This window comes from Balaenoptera ricei, chromosome 1 (genome assembly GCF_028023285.1).
Source record: "Balaenoptera ricei isolate mBalRic1 chromosome 1, mBalRic1.hap2, whole genome shotgun sequence".
Taxonomy (NCBI): Eukaryota; Metazoa; Chordata; class Mammalia; order Artiodactyla; family Balaenopteridae; genus Balaenoptera; species Balaenoptera ricei.
The window spans coordinates 38,731,102-38,750,665 of record NC_082639.1 but is presented as its reverse complement, the minus strand read 5'-3'; the positions used below and the strand labels follow the sequence as shown (position 1 = coordinate 38,750,665).

At 42.9% G+C, this 19,564-nt stretch overlaps 2 protein-coding genes across 3 annotated transcripts in view; one reads left to right on the top strand and one right to left on the bottom strand.

Annotated features, from left to right (window-relative positions):
* Positions 1–12,615, top strand: part of EFCAB14 (EF-hand calcium binding domain 14) — a 37,513-nt gene extending 24,898 nt beyond the window's left edge. Inside the window, exons 7-11 of one of the 2 annotated variants that reach the window (XM_059921986.1) lie at positions 1,003–1,194; positions 2,865–2,951; positions 5,371–5,482; positions 6,528–6,653; positions 9,139–12,615. In XM_059921986.1, the coding sequence (XP_059777969.1) occupies positions 1,003–1,194; positions 2,865–2,951; positions 5,371–5,482; positions 6,528–6,653; positions 9,139–9,314 (693 nt within the window). In that variant the 3' untranslated portion in view covers positions 9,315–12,615. The remainder of the gene's footprint in view (positions 1–1,002; positions 1,195–2,864; positions 2,952–5,370; positions 5,483–6,527; positions 6,654–9,138) is intronic. The other variant, XM_059921990.1, reaches the window with a different exon arrangement.
* A 1,602-nt stretch (positions 12,616–14,217) lies between these two features.
* Positions 14,218–15,563, bottom strand: TEX38 (testis expressed 38). The gene is made up of 2 exons (XM_059898166.1): positions 15,460–15,563; positions 14,218–14,825 (listed from the first exon to the last, which is right to left on the bottom strand). Exons 1-2 carry the CDS (start codon positions 15,494–15,496, stop codon positions 14,218–14,220), a joined length of 645 nt encoding a protein of 214 aa, XP_059754149.1. The 5' UTR covers positions 15,497–15,563.
* Between the last annotated feature and the right edge of the window lie 4,001 nt (positions 15,564–19,564).

The window sequence follows — 19,564 nt, the reverse complement described above, 5'->3', positions numbered from 1 at the left end:
ACCAGTGAACTCTGGAGCGGCCTGAGTAGTGTAGGCTCCACGTTGCAATCCCTGAGCAGGCATCTGGTGCACACGTTTGTCTGCCTGAGAGCTGAGCAGAGGGGGGTGCGGCTCTGTCAGGGAGCCAGCATGCTGCCTGTGTCTTCCTTGGCAGTCTGCTTTTTCTCGCTGCATGTCGATCAGTGGAGTAAATTCCTTTTCACATCTTGAAAGTCATAAAGTGACCAGATTATCCTGAAACTGTTTTTGAACAGTTTTTGAATAGCAATCTGGGCAAGTTAAAGATGGATGGATAGCAGATTAATTCAAAGTGGTGGCTGTTTTGGGTCACAGTAAATACTAAGAACATTAGAAAGCATATCCTTGAAAAATCAAGATTTTCTAAAGACCAGAGGAGGGAAAAGGGTGAGTTCAGAATCACATTAAAAAGAATAAAAGAAATCTTCACTGAGAAGAATTCCTGTCCTGAGTTTAATGCCCTTTAAAGCCTATAATCATCATTCCTTTCTAAATAACAATCAGTACTGGAGAATGTCAAAAATAATTGAATCTTGTACTAAATAATGCACTACCTGTTATGGTTTTGCTACATGAGCCAATTCAGTAATTGGTATTGTTTCTACGGTAGTTTTGTTCTGACAAATTAGGTTAATGAGCGTTTCAGTTAATAACCCAGCAGGCTTTCTCGCCAGCAGGTGAGGTAAACATTGGGAAATCAATTCCCAAGCTCTCAGCTTTCTGGGACCAGAGAGTGAATCATGTTGGTAGTCTCTTCCCTCTTTCCCCCTCCTGTCTAACTGAGGTCAGACAGTTCCAGAGGGAGTAAACTGGGAGCAGTTCAGAGTGGAGGGACAAAACGGAGACTGACGATCAATGGTCAAGAGCAGGAAAAGGAGTTTACTTCAATAAGTTGACATAGTAATGGTTGTTCAGTGCTGCTGGCCTGCTTGTCTAGTACATGTCTTTAGCTGGATTCCACAACTTGATTTATTTCCACTCCAGGATATCCTGTACCTCCACAACTTTTTAGAGGAAGTAAACAGTGCCCTAGTGGGATACCAGAGAGAGAATGATCTTAAACTCGAGGGGATGAATGAGACAGTCAGTAATCTTACCCAGAGAGTCAACTTGATAGAAAGAGATCTGGTTGCTATGAGCAAGGTAGAAAAGCGAGCGAACCTGTCCTTCAGCATGGTAAGCCTCTTCATGTCTTTTGTGACATGTTCTGTGTTGCAGTGTGTTTTGTCTGTACATGGATGACATTCCACAACCTTTTCAGACCACGACTTCTAGGGTACTTGAGAGGGTCCACGTTTGTGTTATGCTTAATCCTTGTCTCCTGTAATCCTTACACTAGCTCTGTGATGTGAATGGCACAGACGATGTCAGTCCTGATTTGGAAGGGAGATGTAGAGAGGTTCAGTTGCTTGCCAAGGCCTCACCACAAGTAGTTGGCAGAGACGACAAGCTTCCTTTTATGTTACCAGTGACTCATCTGGTAGGGAAGCTCTGGCACATATTTCCAAGGGAGGTCTTCTTGATCTTTACTTTTTTAATTTATTAAGGGTGGGAACAATGACAGTGACAATAACTAGAGAATCTTTTGTCATTTCTTTAAGCCCAGACTCGGCTTTCAGACTTGTCCTGTTTCATGGGCATATGAGGGGGATCCCCTTGCAGATAATGTCAGGAAAGCTATTTAAGACAAATCAGTCAGACCAGCTCCTCCCCTTAAGAGATCATTGAGTCTATCTCATTTTACATAAGAGGAACCTGAATGACGTACTAAGTCACTGATGCTGACAGACCGTATGGTTTACTGGTTTTCATGTTATTGCAAATAAGATGTGGTGGTTGTTTTTTTTAATCACCTTTCACATATACATTGTTCTGGAATCCACGTGGGTTATTTTTTAATAGCTGCAAGCCCCACTCTTAAAGGTTTCATACAGCAAAGACATAGGCATATAGAAATGGAAACCAAATACAGGAAATTGTATAAATTGTATAAGTCCAGTAACTGTATAAATTGTATAAATTTATAAATTGTGTAAATCAAGTAACTACCAAAGCTGGAAGCAAGTCTACAAGTAAAGTCAAGCTCTGGCACATCGGAAGCAGCCTTTGAACTGGCTCTGCTACAGTGGAGCCCTGGCAAGTTGCCCGGCCTTGGCTTTGAGGGTAGAGTAAGAGGACCTGCTCCTCTTCCTCCTTTACAGGGGTGTGTAATTTACTACAAAGCTGTGAAGATTAAAGGAGCCTTATTTTTAAAAGCCTTTTTGAACTTAGCTAAACTGAGTACGGTAGAGGCTAGGAATTTTGGATGATTTGATGAGTATTAGGTCTTGAAGGTTGGTTTTCAAGGCTTATAGTGAAAACTCACCAGCCTCAAAACTCTCCATACTGTCCCTCCCCTCCTCACCCTATTTTTTTCCAGAAGAGGAAATTGCTAATAGTGCCATCTGTCCTACTGTTTCTTCCAGCAGCATCATACCCAGCATGGTTTTGGGTAGAAGTCCTCTCGCCTTTTATACTTCAAAGTTTTAAAGTTTGTGATGGAAACTAGAAGCACCAGTTTCAGCTTTGTCTCTCTGAGGCCTTTCTCCCTCTCTCCTCTCATTCTCCTGCTGCTTTTCTGTTGAAAGTGTTCTGAGACCCTTTATATATTTACTTTTTTTAATTTTTATTGGAGTACAGTTGATTTACAACGTTGTGTTAGTTTCAGGTGTACAGCATAGTGAATCAGTTGTATATCGAGACCCTTTAAATAAGTTTGGCCAGTTTGTTTTTAAAATGCTGGATGTTGTTTAAGTTTTAATGTTTTCCTTTAATCTTCTCTTGTTTTGTTCCTTTTACCCTTTAAGATGAATGATAGAGCTGCCACTCTGAAGAGAGAGTCTTTGCATCAAGTGACCAACAGAACAGAGTCAGTAAAATCCCAGAGCATAAAGGTAAATAATAGGAGGCTTTCTCTGAAGTAAGAATAAATGCATGAGCACCTGCTTCTTTCTCAAAGGGAGCACTTTGGTCTTTTTTTGAAACTTCAAGACAGAGTAATTAGTAAATTAGTATATTAGTAAATAAGCAAATACTTTATCAGGAACCTGCCCCTTGCCCAGCTTTTTGCTAGGAGCTGGTGTGACCACAGTGAGCAGGGTAGACACGTGACACCTATTCTGGTGGAGCTCAAAGTCCATCAGCCAGAAGATCATTAACACATAATTCAGCAGATAATCACGAGTATGATAAGTGCTACAAAGGAAAGGTATAGGGTATAACAGTGCTAACAGAGAACAGGAAGGCTTCCCTAAGGAAGTGACTTTTAAGCTAAGACAGTAAGTTATCTGTACTAATGATGAGAGGCATAGATAATCTAAAAATGGTGTCTAAACTAAAAATTATTTCTTATTTTTAAAATTACAGACTCTTGGGGGGTGGAAGGGGGAAAAGAAAGATTGCAGTCTCAGTACATACATAGTCCCTTTAAGCTTCAGCCAGTTCCCTTCACCTTGTACCTTCCCTTTTTTTGATCTTCCCAGACATATTGTCAAGATAAGACAAGTAGTCTGTGATGTGCTTTGTTATCCCAGGAAAGAAAGTTTGTTTTCAGCATTCTCTGTGATTAGAGTACTGTTTAATATTATAAGATCTGGGCTAAAATAAAGGAAAAGCCAGAAAGATTGTGACTGAGTGACTAAAATATCATTTCAGATGCACATTGCATTCGATGAGCTCAAGGATGGGGTTCACAGGAAATGAACTTGGAAATGAACCATATGTCAGGCAGTTTTCAATGTAATGCTTTGCAGCTAGACTTGTTCTTCCTTAACAGTTTTGTATTGTCTGGATAAAAATCACATATATTAAGATTTTAGTGCTTTATAAGCTAGGCTTTTGTTGAGTTTTCTAACTGCTGCTACCCAAAAAAAAATTTATCTTCACCTAGAGAATGACAAGAAAAATTTAAGATCCAGATAAAAATGTTCAAGCACGAAAAAAGTAACGGGTGGTTATTATTGGAAAATAGTAGTGATTTCAGCAACAGTTCAGATTTTGACAGTAAATATCAGAATAAAATAGAGCTAGTACACATTTTTGCCTGAATTTTTTGGCTTTACTTTCTGACACTTTGTGTTTTTAACTGTTACCCCATTGTATTAGTCCCTTTGTCCTACCTCATCTAAGTGTCCAAAAGAAATGTAATTTCTCCTTGCCATAAATTATTCAAGCATTTAGTACCTAGTTTTAGCTATATACATCCATATTTTGGCTCCCTAAATAAACTAAGAGTGATCTACTGTACAGTAACTATTAGGGTAAACTAAGGATAAGAGAGAACTAAGTAAATATATATTGAATAAAAGAAATGTGTAATGGTCGATATTCTAACTAAACATGGGCTCAGGACCTTTCACGCTAGCCTACGCAGTTAGAAACTGACCTCACAGAAACCAGACTTCTCTCTTTTTATAATTAATTGTATTTTTTATATGCCATTATATCATCTGGGAATGAGGCAGGGTAGGGGAAAAAAATTTTTTTAAAGATACAAGTAAGGCCTCGAATTAGAAATATTATAGCTCCCTGATCAGCTTGGTGCTTTGTGACCACCTAGAAGGGTGGGATAGGGAGGGTGGGAGCGAGGGAGATGCAAGAGGGAAGAGATATGGGGATATATGTATATGTATAGCGGATTCACTTTGTTATAAAGCAGAAACTAACCATTGTAAAGCAATTATATTCCAATAAAGATGTTAAAAAATAAATAAATGAATGAAGAACAGTAAAAAAAAAAAAGAAATATTATAGCTCCCTTATGTTCCTAACAGTTCCTGCCACCAGTTGAATCATTACCATGGTGGCAGAGAAAGAAGATCAGGGGGAATATTTGTGGTTTGGTTGCTTTTTTTTTTTTTTAAGGTGATAAGAGCATAAAACTCTGCCTAAAGTGATCTAGTCACAAGGTGAAGTAAGCTATTCAGGAAAATTATTTAGTTAGTGTGAAATAGTACCTAGAAAACAATATCCTACCCATTTAGGAAATGGGTATCACAACAGCACCTGAGCAAGTGTATGTTTCCTTTACTGCTGACACATGCTTGCCTTCCCCGTCCGCCAAATGCACACAGTGAATCAGATCATCTGTAGCATAATGTTCCCTTGATGGTCTAGGCTCAAATCCAGCCAGGCCCTGATCAACGCTGAGTACTGAAGATATCTCTAGTAATTGTTGATTCATTCCTCATTGCCTTCAGAGGAAGCCTACTTGGGGTCAAGCAATACAGGCTAAATAGGCTTTGGGTATATCATGAAGAATCAGATGAGGTCTTCCTTCCGCCTTAAACCTTCTGTGATCTTTGTTTTGGACAGAAAGAAGATAGTTCAGATTCTCAGGTATACAAGCTCAGAGAGAAACTGCAGCTGATCAGTGCTCTCACAAGCAAACCTGAGAGCAGCAGGCCTCCAGAGACTGCCGATGAAGGTGAGATATTCAGGGTTGGCTTCTGAATATTTCACGCAGGCTTGGGCAGCTCGCCTCCCACACAGAGAGTGGGGAAAGGTGTTCCAGCAGGACTGATGGCACTGAGTGAATGATGCCTGAGCGCACCGAGGTGAAGCTGCTATACTTTGGTTTCATTTAGAAAAAGCCCATTTTGCACATGATTTGTACTCCAGTCTATTAAGGGAAAAATGGGTAATGTTTAGCTGGAAATAGACTTCTCCATGCTGTCTGCATCCAATTATAGGTAAAAACATTACTGTCGTAGCATGTATTAAACCAGCCCTAAATGTTGTTTACGGGAGTCTTCATTTCTGTAAATGCATAAAAATTTACTTAAATATTAGTCCTTCTGAAAAACCATTAACAAATAACAATGGGATCATTGGGTTGGAAGGGCCTTTGGCTTTAGTCAGGGACATAACCTAATCGATATTAGCAGGTGCATCAACCTCTGCTGGTGCTGCTCTATGAGGATGTAACCACGGCATTAGATTATGTTGGTTTTGACCCCTACCCTCCCACAAGTATTTTTCATTTGGGGGAAAGCAATACAACTTCTCTTATTCTCTTTTAAGTGAGAGACAAAGTACAGTGGGAGGCCTTGCCCTAACACTGTGCTACATAATCGTATGTTAGCACTCTTTCAGCACCAGCTGGTCTGGTGGCACATACCCCCAGATCGGGCTCATAGCACAGCTCCTAGGATGTCAAATACGCAATGCTTTTCTCACTTGCAGCTTGAACTCTCAACCTCTAAACATGTGGAATGCTAACTTGTACTGTAAGAGCATCCAGTGGGACCACGGCTTCAAACCTTAATGTTACATAATATTGATTGATGTTCACTTATCCACAAAACATCTCAATTCGTATCTTTAACTTCATGTAGTCACTATGCTACTTAATTCTCAGCTGTTTCTCTTAAATTAAGTACATATGAATTTGTCCTAAAAGGTTAGGACCTTCAATACTGGTTTAACTTGGTGTCACATTAGTAATACTAAAACTGTATTGTTTGTTACAGAGCAAGTTCAGAGTTTCACATCAAAGCCATCAGCATTGCCAAAATTCCCACGGTCTCTTGGAGGCCAGATTGAGAAAGCTGCCCAGCTAAGGCCTGTCTCCCTACCAGGAATTTCTAGCATCGAAGGTAAATTTTTATATTATGGAGTGATAGAGGAAATGCTCAAAGTTATAACTTTCTGACTTTTTTAACTTGTAAGATAAAGAATGATATCTAACATTGATTGAGCACTTCCTATAGGCCAGATACTTGATATGCATTATATCATATAATCCTGATAACAAACCTGGGACTGTCAACATTCATGTATTATACCCATTTTACTGATAGGGAAACTACCTAAGTCCACATAGCAAATAATTGGTTGAGGCAAAATTCACACCAAGGCAGTCTGACGCTGAAGTTTGCACTCTTAACCACACTGCACTATATTATCTCTCTATGAATGTATTTTAGAGTCTTCTTCATTCATTCAATGAGTGCCTAGTTGGACCCAGTGTAAGCAGTAAGAATACAGTATAAGAATCATTCTCACTTTCTTCATGGATATAACAGTCTAGTGGAGAAGACAAGCAAGCAAACACAATACTGTGAGATTAGCAAAATAAAGTAAAAGTTGACCCTATTTGTCAGAGCTCTCCGAAAATCAGGGGTCCTTTGGCTGAAAATCAGCAAGAAAAACTTTAGTAGGAAGGATATGATTCACAGAGAAATGTGCTTGCCTTGCTTCCAACAGTGTGTGTTCCATCCCTCTTCGTGGTGTTTGGTCTCCTGTTTTTGCTCTTGCTAACTGCCTGAAAAATCACCCATTCCTGTCACCCTATCTCTGCCTGGCTCTTCACCTCAGTTTAGATACCTTTCCACCAGGAAACATTTTCTTACCTCCCAGGACTGGATTAGGCTCCTCCTGTGTATGCACTCATAATATCTTACATTTGCACGTGTCACTCCGTTGTAATTTCCTGGGGACCTATAACATTTAACTTCACTCCCAGCCCCTAGTCTAGTGCCTGGTACATGTGAATATTTGTTAAGTGAATGAGTTGTCTACAGGCTACAATTAATGCTTTTAAAGCATAGAAGGCTTAAATTTATATTGTCATTTAAATGCAATTACTTTTTTCCCTGTCCCCAATTTTTTTTTTCTGTTTTCTGGAGAGACAAGAGAGTGTTCAGTTGTGTTTATTGGCAACACAAGTTGCCTCCTCCTACTCTTCATTATTACATCAAGAATTGATGAGAATAAAAGGAGGAAAGACTGTTAGAGCAGATTAAGAAATAGCCAATTTAACATTTATACTTTAATCCCTAACGTAGACCTTACACACTTTTGAATGACTACATTTTATAAATGACCTGAGGCACCAATCAGATTTTTATTTGAATACTGCTGTAGAGTACATAGCATGCTCTATAAACTCATGCCCCATGTACACACACACAAACATTTTCCAGCTAGCCACTTGGTGGCAGGCATTGGGAACAAGTGTCTCACTGCTTTTCTGGCTTTTTGGAGAGCTTTTGAGACTTTATTTAGCTGCTTTGTTGGGGCTCTCTTAGGACTAAAAGTAGGGACTTACCCAAAAGCTTGTCTACAAAATTGCTTGATAGTACTGTCCTCTGGTATTAGAGACTGAATCCACTAAGTCATTCAGTGGGGACACATTCAAGCCCTTTTTAGACGTTGTGTAAACAATCGGCCCTCCTAGGTATTTATTATAGGGCCCTCTCTTGGGTCGGGGAGGAGGTCAGTCTCCAAGAGAGAACAGTTACACCCTGTTATCCCCCTGCCCCCACCCCTGGAAACCACTAATCTCTCAACCACTGTCTCTTTGGATTTGCCTATTCTGGGTGTTTCATATAAGTGGAATCATAATACGTGGTCTTATGTATGCTTCTTTCTTTCAATATGCTCCTTTCACTTAGCATAATGTTTTCAAGGTTGGCATGCATGTTGTGGCGTGCAGCAATATTTCATTCCTTTTTATGACTGAATAATAGTCCATCCTACGGATATACTGCATTTTGTTTATCCTTTCATTAGTTGATGGACATTTGGGTTGTTTCCACTTTTTGACTATTAGGAACAATGAAGCTATGAACATATGTATACAACTTTTTGTGTAGACAACATGTTTTCATTTCTCTTGAGTACATACCCTAGGAATGGAATTGCTGGGTTATATAGTAACTGTTGAACTGACAATATGCCATACGTACTCTGTTTTATAGGCTATCAGAGCTCCTATCAGTTAGCTCTTTAGGCTTCTACAGTCCTTTCTACCCCTTCAACATAAGAATAAAATCTGGAAAATCTAAAAGAACGGCCCTGAACAGAGAGAAAGCCAGTCCATTCACTTCTCCTGTGATTATCTGTCACTGATTCTATTTTGGGACGATAGTGCCCTACAGTGTTCCTCTCATTCTTAAAGGATCAAGAATTAGTCTTTCAGATTTAGTGAGATCTTAAACTTTACCTTTTGGGAACAAAGTCTGCAAAGTAGCTTTTCTTTCAGTGCTTTAAATTCTGTTGAGACTACTTCTTAAACTGTTAACTAAATTTAGTTATATGTATAGACATATACATTTTTTTGTAATTCCTTTTTAACAGATCTTCAGGATTTATTCCATAAGACTGGGCAGGATGTGGATGGGAAGCTGACCTACCAGGAAATCTGGGACTCCTTACATTCTGCTGTGCCAGAACCAGAGCGTTTGAGGGAGTTTGATTCTGATGGAGATGGAAGATACTCATTCCTGGAGCTAAGAGTAGCTTTAGGTGTCTAGCCTCATCAGGCTTATTTTAGAAATGGATGTATGCCCTGGACTACCTAATATCTACTCAGCTAACAAAAACAACCCTTCTACCTACCCATCAATCCTCCAGTCCTCCAAACTACAGTAGCAGACACATTGCCACCTTTTAACTTGTTTGAAAAAGCTATGTAAAAGTTATTTTTTTAAAAAAGACCATTTTACTTATAATAGGATACTCAGAAATCTATGATTTCCTTAAACCAGTAGGATCTTAATTTTAAAATTGCCAGAAAAAAAGTCAAGCCCTCTTTTTTTCTCTTTCCTTTTTTTTTGAGGGGAGGAGACCTTATCTTTTAAAACTGGAAAATGTGTATATAGAGAGAATAAGCCACCTTTTATATTTCGCATAAATTTGCCTTAAATTAGCTGCACTTTATACAGACTCAGAAAATGTCTTTCCTCTAACAGATAGACCTTTTCTGTTTGTAAATATTTAAAATGAAAGAAAGAGTTGTGCATATTTTGTGGGAAGTAGGAAGAATGGTTTGAAACAGGACGTGAACAAATGACTTGCTGTTAAAAATTGCTAATCTGATCTGGTAGCAGCTTGAAGCTGTGTCCCCATCTCCTTAAGACATCCTCTTTGGGTGCTGCCATGGGGTTTGGCCTGGTGCTGGGGGAGTAGATTTAGGGAGTGGACACTGTGGGTACGGTGCTGCCTCCAGGCTCAGGATTCTGGCTCTTTGGTCTATCCTCTCAGCTCCTCCCAACCTGTGAACCAGAGAAGTCTTGTTGGGGATTTTCTCTCTTTTAATCCTGTTTCAGGGTTTATGAGCATAAAAAGTTATCCAGTGGGAGCTACATTTCCTCCCTGAGTGAACTAGATTATCTTCCCCCACGCATCCACTCAAGTCTACCTTTAAGCCGTAACTGACTTTCACCTCTGATACTGTCTCCATTCTGAATGGCAGGGCTGCAGTCCCTCGGCCACTGTCTCAGCCTGGCTACTCAGGAACTATAGAGGAAAGCTCTGCCTCTAATTTTGATCCAGGAAACTTCTTGAGATTTTACCTGGGGCCTAACCAAGAACCTAATATGTTCTTCTGTGGGCTGACTAAGGCCAAAAAGGTTGTGAAATGAAACACCTGAAATCATATTAGGTTTCCTTACAATTACAGCTCAGAAATAGCTAGAGGCTTTCTGTCCGGAGGTTGCCAAACATGGCAGGCAGGCCTAGGGCGGGGGGCTTCACGTGATGGCAGCAAATCTAATACAAGCAAGTGCAGTACTTCTCCCATTAAATACTTCTGTAGCCCTGCTACTAAAGGTCCCTGGACTGGAAGGAATTATTCCTCCATGTCACCTCTGTGTGTGCTGTGTTGATCTTAGAAGCAATCTTCAGGCAACACAAAAGGAAAACTCTGCAAAACTTAACTGTGCTGTAGGCCAAGTCAGGGAGAAACTAGAGAAGCTTTCAGACTTCTTTAGTAAACCTTGTTTCCATTTTAACTTTGTCCAAGTTGCCCTGTTAGCCATGGATGCAGTGGAGCACCCTTAAATATTTAAGGGATGTTTTTTTTCTTTATATGATGTTCAGCTCGGTGTTGGCTAACCTTGGTTTTTTTTCCTAGAGATATTAAAATTTAGTTAAAGTGGGATGAAGTCTTTTCCCATGAATGTGTCTGCTTACCTCATTATGGCTGATGCTTCTCGCTCTATTTCTCTATCTCAAACAATTCCTTTGCCTACCTATGCTTTTTACTTTCTTGGAAAGGTTTAAATATAGTATAAAATTAGCCTGGCACTTTAGGTAACTTGAAGATAACCTACTCTTCTGGCTGCCTTTCATGCCCCCCCCCCTTTTTAATATATATACCCTTGCAGATTTTGTAACAACCAAATAAAATTCTAGCAATAAATTGAATTATACTGCTATATTTATATGTACTGTACCATAAATAGTATGTCTGTACCTGGAAGGTATTTTTTTGAGAACTGATTTATATGAAGTATACTTGAGGGTAATGTAACTTGTCCTTTTTAGTTTCAAATTCTTCTTCATAGGCAAATACTTTGAGGACACCTTAACTCTTCGTATATACTTTTCTTTTGCATCAGCTGTGCTTTTTAGTTTAGCCTCCATTCTTCCCACCTGAAGCTTGTCCGCCACCTACCATCATCCCTGAGCCAACTGGATGGTTCCATCCTCTCCCCACCAGATTTGGCAGAGGTGTTCCTGCTGCACCCTCAGACCTGTGAGTACCCTTGCCACATCGCCTGGGAAAGTGCCATATCTCCCAGGCAGAACTAGGACATCTTGAACTCCTTTGTTCTAAGTTGAGCATGTTCATTGGCTTAAAAAAAGAATTCTTATAAGCGTATATCATTCAGTATTAATTTGGGATTTTTATTTGAAAGTTGTCTTAACTTATCCAACCTATGACTTGTGTCGATCTGTAATCAAGCCTCACCTACCACACCTCAGCCCTGAGAGGAAGGCTAGGTAGTAGTAGTGAGTTTGGTTTTAGTTTTCGTTTCAAATGCTTTTACCTTTTCACTCCGGCAGCTCCTCCTGCTGCTTTCCTGAGTTACCCAAAGCATGTCTTCTTGGTCCTGTTTTTCTTTCGCCTTCTATCTGGTATAATGTTTACCTAGAGAGCCTCCCCCATAAATCAGAGAGGCAATGTATTATAGGAAGAGAAGAACCAAAAGAAGAGAGAACCTGGCTTAGGGATGACTGTAGTGTCGTCTTAAAGGCCGAGAAGGGCCTGGCTCTTAGGATTGTGTCTGATACAGCACAGCTGAAGAGTGGACACCCTTCACCTGCTGCTGGTTGCTCTCCCTTCCTTTGGCGTTCCCCCTCACGTTATATCGCTGGACATAACCACATCTGTGCGCCCCCGTGCCCCCCATGTTGCTCTTGCCGGTCACAGTTGAAGATTTTGACTGTGATGGGCTCATACTCATATGGCCTGCTGTTGAGTTGTTTTTAGTAACAGCTTTTGTTTGCTACACCTCATTGGCTTGCTTACCAATGCCAGTTTGATATGGTCCCCTCTTTCATATCCAAACCAGAACACATTTGGGTATTCCTAGGACTTTATAGAGTGTGTACTGTTTGTTATACGAACCTAACCTACCTTGTTTTTTTCTCATATTAAGAAATGTAAATCTACTTTGCTTAAGTGGAGCTATTTTGGTAATGTTTAAGCAATTTTGGTTCTGTTTAGGGAGGGAATTCAAGATTTCCATCACTTGATTTGGGCTTTGCTAATTTAATATCAGTAATAAAACAATTTTAATTTAAATAAAACATTTCTTTTTTCTCTCACTGTGTCTGTGATTAAAGCCTCGCCCCCCCATCCCCCCAATTACTAAGAAAAAAATCTGCTTTGATCCCTATTTTTATGGACTCCTTCCTCCTTTTGAATGCAAAGCCTAACAGATGGTGGACAGAAAGTAACGTTGAAGAATCTGCCTGAAGATCCGCCCAATTTGGCCTGAAGAAATGAAGCCTGTTTTGGCATGTGCAGGGTGGGAAGGGAGCAGGATGAGGGAAGAGTGAGCCCCTGCCTCTGTATCAACCAGAGAAGTTCCACTTACGCCTGTTTTTTATTTTGAGATTCAATGTAAGAGCATGTTTACAAGAAATATTCCAATGTCTTTGGAAAAAAAGAAGGAAAAAGGCTTGAAATCCATTTCAAGATAAGGGGTCATATAGGGAGGGGCTGGGCTTTTTTCACACACAGGAAAAAAAATTTTTAATAGCTCTACATGACCGCTAGATTCTGAGATTGCACACATACTCACACACACACACCATCTGGGTGGCCTTTCCTCTCAGGAGGAAAAAAGCTTAGCTCATTTACAAATATGGTAAGATGATTTTCTTATTTCCAAAGTGAAAGGGAAAATTTTATATCCTGGAGCAGAGCTGGGTTTTCTTATCTTTGAACTGGGACCAAATAGCCAGTATTATCTTTGTCTCTCCTTTTAGAATAGTTTCCAGAAGGTACAAAAATTAATATTTGCACACAGTGGATCTTAACTTTGGGAGAGGCCATGAATCCCTTTGAGAAAGATTAAAGAAAAAAAAATACATTTTTTAGGCGGTTCATTGACCAGCCCTTCCCCCAAGCCAATCCTTGAACCAAGTTAATTACACCCCACACACACAATAAATCATTTTCCAAGTGTCTTCAAACAAGACATCATTAGGGAATGGACACCATGGTATATGGTGGGAAGATCAGGAAATTTGATGCTAGACAGACATAAATTTGAGACCTTGCTCTGCAACATAAAAATGAAACGGCAAATGCCCTTGGAAACTTCATCTGTAAGAAAAGGATTGTGATATCTGTTTGGCAGTGTTCTTGTATTAGAAATAATGTAGACAACCACACAAGAACGCAATACATCTTAGATGTTAACAAAGAATGCAGTTCCAGCAGCAGTGCAGTGTGGCTCATGGGTTTCATACTGACTTGTTTTGGCCACTACCAATCACCATCGCTCATGCATCCTCAGTGGCTGTCACTCTTGTCGCAACTGTGCTTAATGTCCCACAGAATGGCAGTGCCTTTGGGTATGTAGCCCAGGGGCTGGCATACGGTTTTGTTCTTAAATACTGGATAGAGGGATGTTGAGCCCATCACAAGTACTGGTTCAGCGTGTCTCCCCACAGCCAACCCTCAGTTCCCATTGGTATTGGTGAGACTCTGACCTTCAGCTTGGTTTGCAAAGTGCCCCCCTCAGACATTTTCCCTCCTAACAGCAAATGAGACACAAGGGAGCCTTGTACTTTTTTAAATCTTTAATTATGTGGCATCTAGATGGGCCCTGGCCTCTGTGTCAGTACCACCTGCCTGAGGTCAGCTCCATTTCCTGCACTGCCCCGCTACCTCCAGCTCCCATCCTCAGTGAGAGGAGGCTACAATTCTGAAGCAGACAGCTTGGCATTTAAGCAGTGGTCCCTCTGGGCCAGTGTGGGGAGGGAATGGAAGTGGACGTTCCTTTCAGGACAGGTGGCCAAAGGGTAGGAGGCTGAGTGGTTCAGCATCGGGGGTAGGTTACACAGTGAGAGGGCAAAGGGCACCTCCTGAAAAATGGGAATCGGGAATGGGGGGCTGGCCTGGGGCTGCAGCACTGGGGAAGGTAGGGGCTGCTGTGGGATCAGCTGCACTGCACGTTGCAGGGGGCTGGGGGCCTCCACCTTGGGGCTGCTGTCTTGAGTAGCATAGCTCCTGCTCTCAGGGACATCCAACTCCCACGGGTGATCTGAATTCTGGGTGTCAGTCTCGGTCTTGGTGGCATCAGGGGGAGGGCCCGTGTTGATGGCTGCGTTCATGCCATAGTGCCGTCGCTTGTTAATCCAGTACAACAGCGGGCTGTAGGTAAATGTGGCCGCTCGCATCGCCTCCATCCACTCCTGGGCACGCTCTTCCCGCCGCAGGTTCTTCCTCCAGTGCAGAAAGAGAATGCAGCCGCCAGTTATCACAGAACACAGCCCCAGGAATCCAAAGTACAGTGACACCCACACTAAGGAAGGCAATAAGAAAAAAAGCAAGCTGACTGATAGTTGTAGCTTGGGGTCTCAGCTGTTTCTCATTCCTCTCCTCAGCCCTTTCACCAATCGTTCCCTCCACTTAACCACTCTCTGCATTCCTGCCTTTTCTCCTCATTGACTGGCCTCATCATTCTTTTATTCAGTCAAAGCAGGATTTCCAGGGAGGTTAAGAGGCCACCTTTCGCTCTTCACAGATAAGGGAAGCTAGGTCTAGAGGGGCACGACCTGCCCAGGCTTACTCAAGCCTCTGGTTCCCAACCCTGGCCTCATCCAATCAATCAGAACGAGAAGCCTCACTAAAGGCAAAACCCATCAAGAAAGTAAAAGTTTACCAGTCGACGGGACACCAATGTCCCATCCCATTCCACCACACCCCTAACCATTCAGCTGTGATGTCCTGGGGTATTTGTAGTACCCTCGCTGGGCCGGCAGAGAGACATGGTCTATGCCCTCAAGAAATCCATAGTTTTCTAGAGGAAACCCTGTCCTAAGCATGCTTCCACGCAGGCAGCCATCACCCCCATCCATGCAAAAGGTCTTCCCTGAGTGCCCCCAAGCCTAGGTCATAAAGCAAGGGGCAGGGATTTGGGGAGGGAGCACATTTACCTCCAGGGAGGCTGAGGTCCTCCCTTTGGGAATCCATAAGGTCAAACCTTGGTACCTAGCTGGCCGATGGGTCTGGGGAGAGGGAGCTCACCTACCCATCTGTCTAGCCAATAGGAGTCCCCAGAATGCCCAGACCCCACTGTTCCTAAAGGTGGGTCACCGAGTTCTGAACACTGAGCATCCAAGGGCAACGCTTGTGAAGTCTAATGGAAGGAACAGACTCTACCAGTGGTGTTTCCTAGGCATAGTGCATCTCTACTGCTTCTACCAGGGACTGACCCACCCTCTGAATTGTCGGCCCCCTACCTCTGACCCACAGAGCAGCCCCCAGGGAAGGGCCCTAGATTCCTCGGGGGCTTATTTTGTCCCTAGGCTTTAAGGAACAGTTGATGGATCCCTGGGCAGGGAGCACCCAGAGCAGTGGGCAGCCCTGCCGTCAAGTCAGCTATGACTGACTTGTCAGGAGACAACCCGCTCAAGGGAGCTATGTGGTCAACACCTCCTTCCTTGGCTCTTACAATTTCTCTTTTGTTTCTGTTTCATTACCTTCCTTCAACAAGTATTGGCAAGTGCTTCCGGGGCATCAGGCCCTATGGGAGCTCCCCACCATCTGGCCCTACATGTCTTTTCAGCTTCACCTTCCTCCCCATCCTTCACACACCTTTCCCTTCTGACCAGACCCTGCTTAACAGACCCTGCTTATTCACATCTCTGGAGCTTTGCTCACACTGCTTCTCCACCTAGGAGTGCCCCTCCCCACTCTCCCCCCACTGAACACCTACTTATCCTTCAAGGCTCGGCTCAACACCCCCTACTCTGTGACAAAGTTCTTTCAGTTGGCTTCCTAGAATCACACCGTCTCCAGTTTGAAGGCACTTTGAGAGTTGTCTAGTCCAACTCCCAGCACATGATTGAGCCCTAGAGGCAGATCTCCCCTACCCAGCACTAATCCCTGGGGAATTGCTTGGGTCAGGGACTTGCCCACACCTCCTGAAGCAGCTTGATCCATTTATGGGCAGCTCAGTTAGAAAGCCCTCCACTAACTAAACCCACGTCAGCCTCCCTGAAGGTTGCACCACTAGGCTTAGCTCAGCTTCTGGGCACCATCTAAGTACTTCCCTCTTTAAGCCCCCAGCATGGGACTTGGGGCACTAATGAGCACAGATTTCTTTCCAGGTTCCACTTACTCTGGGCTCTACCTCACTGGCTTCTGCTTTTCAGTCTCCTTTGCTAGTTTCTCCTCTTTTCCCTGATCTCTAAATGTCAGGTGCCCTAGGGCTCAGTCCTCAGCCCTCTGTCCACATTCATTCCCTCAGTGATCTCACCCAGACTCATGGCTTTAAATAGCTTATCTATCATATCTATACTGTCAACTCTCAACGTTGTACCTCCAGCCCAGACCATTCCTCAGGACTTTAGACTCATACTCCCAAAAGCCTGGCTGACATCCCTCCTTGCCAGTCTGTTAAGTTATCTCAAACTACCATGTCCAAAACCAAACTCCTGATGGTCCATCTCCAAAACCTACTCCAGCCTCCTCCTCTCTGTAAATGGCAACTCTCTCCCTCCAGTTGTTCAGGCCAAAAACCTGACAGTCACCCTTGACGCCCTTCATTCTCTCACACCCACATTCACTCCAGTAGCAAAATCTTTAGGCTTTGCTTTCAAAACATACCCAGAATCTGACCATTTTTCCATCACCATCACTTTAATACAAGTACCACCCTCTCTCACCTGGTCTCCCTTTAGAGTGATCAACCATCCCTGTTTGCCTGGGACTGAGGGAGTTTCCAGGACATAGGACTTTTTTTTTTTTTTTTCATTTTTATAAAAATGTGTTTTATTTTAAAACAAGTCTATAAAAGTAGAAATCCCATACAAAAATACAGATTACTCTGACATGTTAGCAAAGTAGCTTACGGCTGGACTTGAGTTTGGAAGTACTGTATGTTTGAGGGCATCCGGAAGTCAGAGGCCAACCGGATCCTACCTCCAGCCCTTGTCACTAATCTGTAAACAATAATTTCAAGTAGTATTTAGCACTTTTTAACTACTATGGAATTGAAACCTAATCATTTCCTGTATAACACTACTTTAAAATGTTCTTCCTTAGGTCTGAGCAGATAAGGGCACTTCATACCATTGTTTCTAACATTTGAAAAATCTGATTTAGAAAAAGCACTGACTTCAGGACATAGGACTTTTGATGCTACAATCAGGAAAATCCCAGGTAAACTAGGACAAATTAATCACCCTTGGGAGAGCTTGCACCCTTATCCCCCATGCCCTGTATTCCACCAGCAGTCAGAATGAGCCTTTTTTATATTTTTTATTTTATTATAAATTTATTTTTTTAAATTTATTTATTTTTGGCTGTGTTGGGTCTTCGTTGCTATGTGCAGGCTTTCTCTAGTTGCTGCAAGCGGGGGCTACTCTTTGTTGCTGTGCCCGGGCTTCTCATTGAAGTGGCTTCTGTTGTTGCGGAGCACAGGCTCTAGGCGCGGGCTTCAGTAGCTGTGGCTCACGGGCTCTAGACACAGGCTCAGTAGTTGTGGTGCACAGGCTTAGTCGCTCCACGACATGTGGGATCTTCCTGGACCAGGGATCGAACCCGTGTCCCCTGCATTGGCAGGCAGATTCTTAACCACTGCGCCACCAAGGAGGACCCTCACTCAGATTTAAAACCAAAGTCCTTAACCAAAGCCTACAAAGCCCTGAGCGATCAAACTACCCCTCCCCATGCCTCCTTCGCACAATAACCTTCTTGCTGTTCCACAAGCAGGGCAAGCATGCTCCTGCATCAAGGCCTTTGCACTTGCTATTCCATCTGGAAGGCTCTTCCCCCAGATATCTACACAGACCATGCCTTATTTCCTTCAGGTCTCTGCTCAACTGGCCCCTTATCTCTGTCTCTCTTAGCCTGCTTTGTTTTTTTCATAACATGTATTATCACCTAACATTATTTATGTATGTATGTAGGTATGTATACATATTGTGTCTCACCCCACTAGAATGTAAGCTCCATGAATTAATGTAAACAAGGAAATAAATACGTAAGAATTTTAGGTAGCCTTAAGTGCTCTGAAGAAAATAAAATAAGGTAGTGGGATAAAGAATATAAAGTGATGGAGGTGCATCAAGAAAAGTCCCTTTGAGGTGCTGACTTGTGAACTGAGCCCTAGATAATGAGGAGATAGCTACATGCAAACGGAGCAGCCAGTGCAAGGATGCTAAGGCAGGTACAGGCTGGCACACTTAAAGGACTTGCTAATCTCAGGGTTCACCACACTACTCCCGGCACAGGCCAGGGCCCAAGGCCCATCTCCGAAAGTGCAGGCTGGACTGAGCAGAGTTGAAGGCACTGTCCCTGCCCCTGAGAGGTCCATCATTCAAGAGGGGTTTCTATCAGGTAAGACCCAGACAGGAGGACTTTTATGAGGGCAGACTGATCAGTGCCATCACAGGGGGCCTGCTCCAGGCCTGGCCCTGTGCTGGGCGCAGGTGAGACCAGGTGTTGATGTCACTGTCCTTGACCCCAGGAGTTCACTCACACCTGGTTCAGGGGGTGAAGAAGATGGTGGCATTGGGTGGAGAGACAGCATTCCAGGTATAAAGACTTGTCAAGGACAAATCCAGGTGTCTCTTTGGGGAGAAGCGTAGTTCAGTTTGGCTGGAGTTCAAGGTGGGTGTCAGGAAGCAGAGGAAGAAAAGGCTTCGGAGGCAGCTGGCATCTTTAAAAGAATTCAGCCCTTGGACAAGTCTGGGACAAGTCTCTTAATGATTCTCAGCTTCAGTTTCCTCGTCTGTAAAATGGGGATAAAACCTGCCTCTCACAGTATGAAGCAGATAGTGTCCTGCACATAGAAACGCTCAATAAAGAGAAGCTGCTACTGTGATTACAGCTGATGAAAGGGCCTTCGATGCTGAAGGATGACTACTCCAGCATGTGCCTAAAGAATTTAAAAGGGAGCAAGCTCGGTGAGGACCAGTAGGTCCGAGCAGCTTTCAAGAGGAGACTTGGCCCGCAAGGGCTGCTGGTCGCAGGCTCGGCGAGAAGGTTGGGCGGGGGCGCTAGAGCTGCAGAGCTCGCGGGGCGCGGGCGGGG

Excerpts from the sequence above, each read along its gene's own strand:
- TEX38 (XM_059898166.1), bottom strand. The coding sequence starts at position 15,496 with ATGGATTCCCAAAGGGAGGACCTCAGCCTCCCTGGAG. Across the intron at positions 14,826-15,459 it reads GGACCTCAGCCTCCCTGGAG|TGTGGGTGTCACTGTACTTT; the intron begins GTAAATGTGCTC and ends TGCCTTCCTTAG.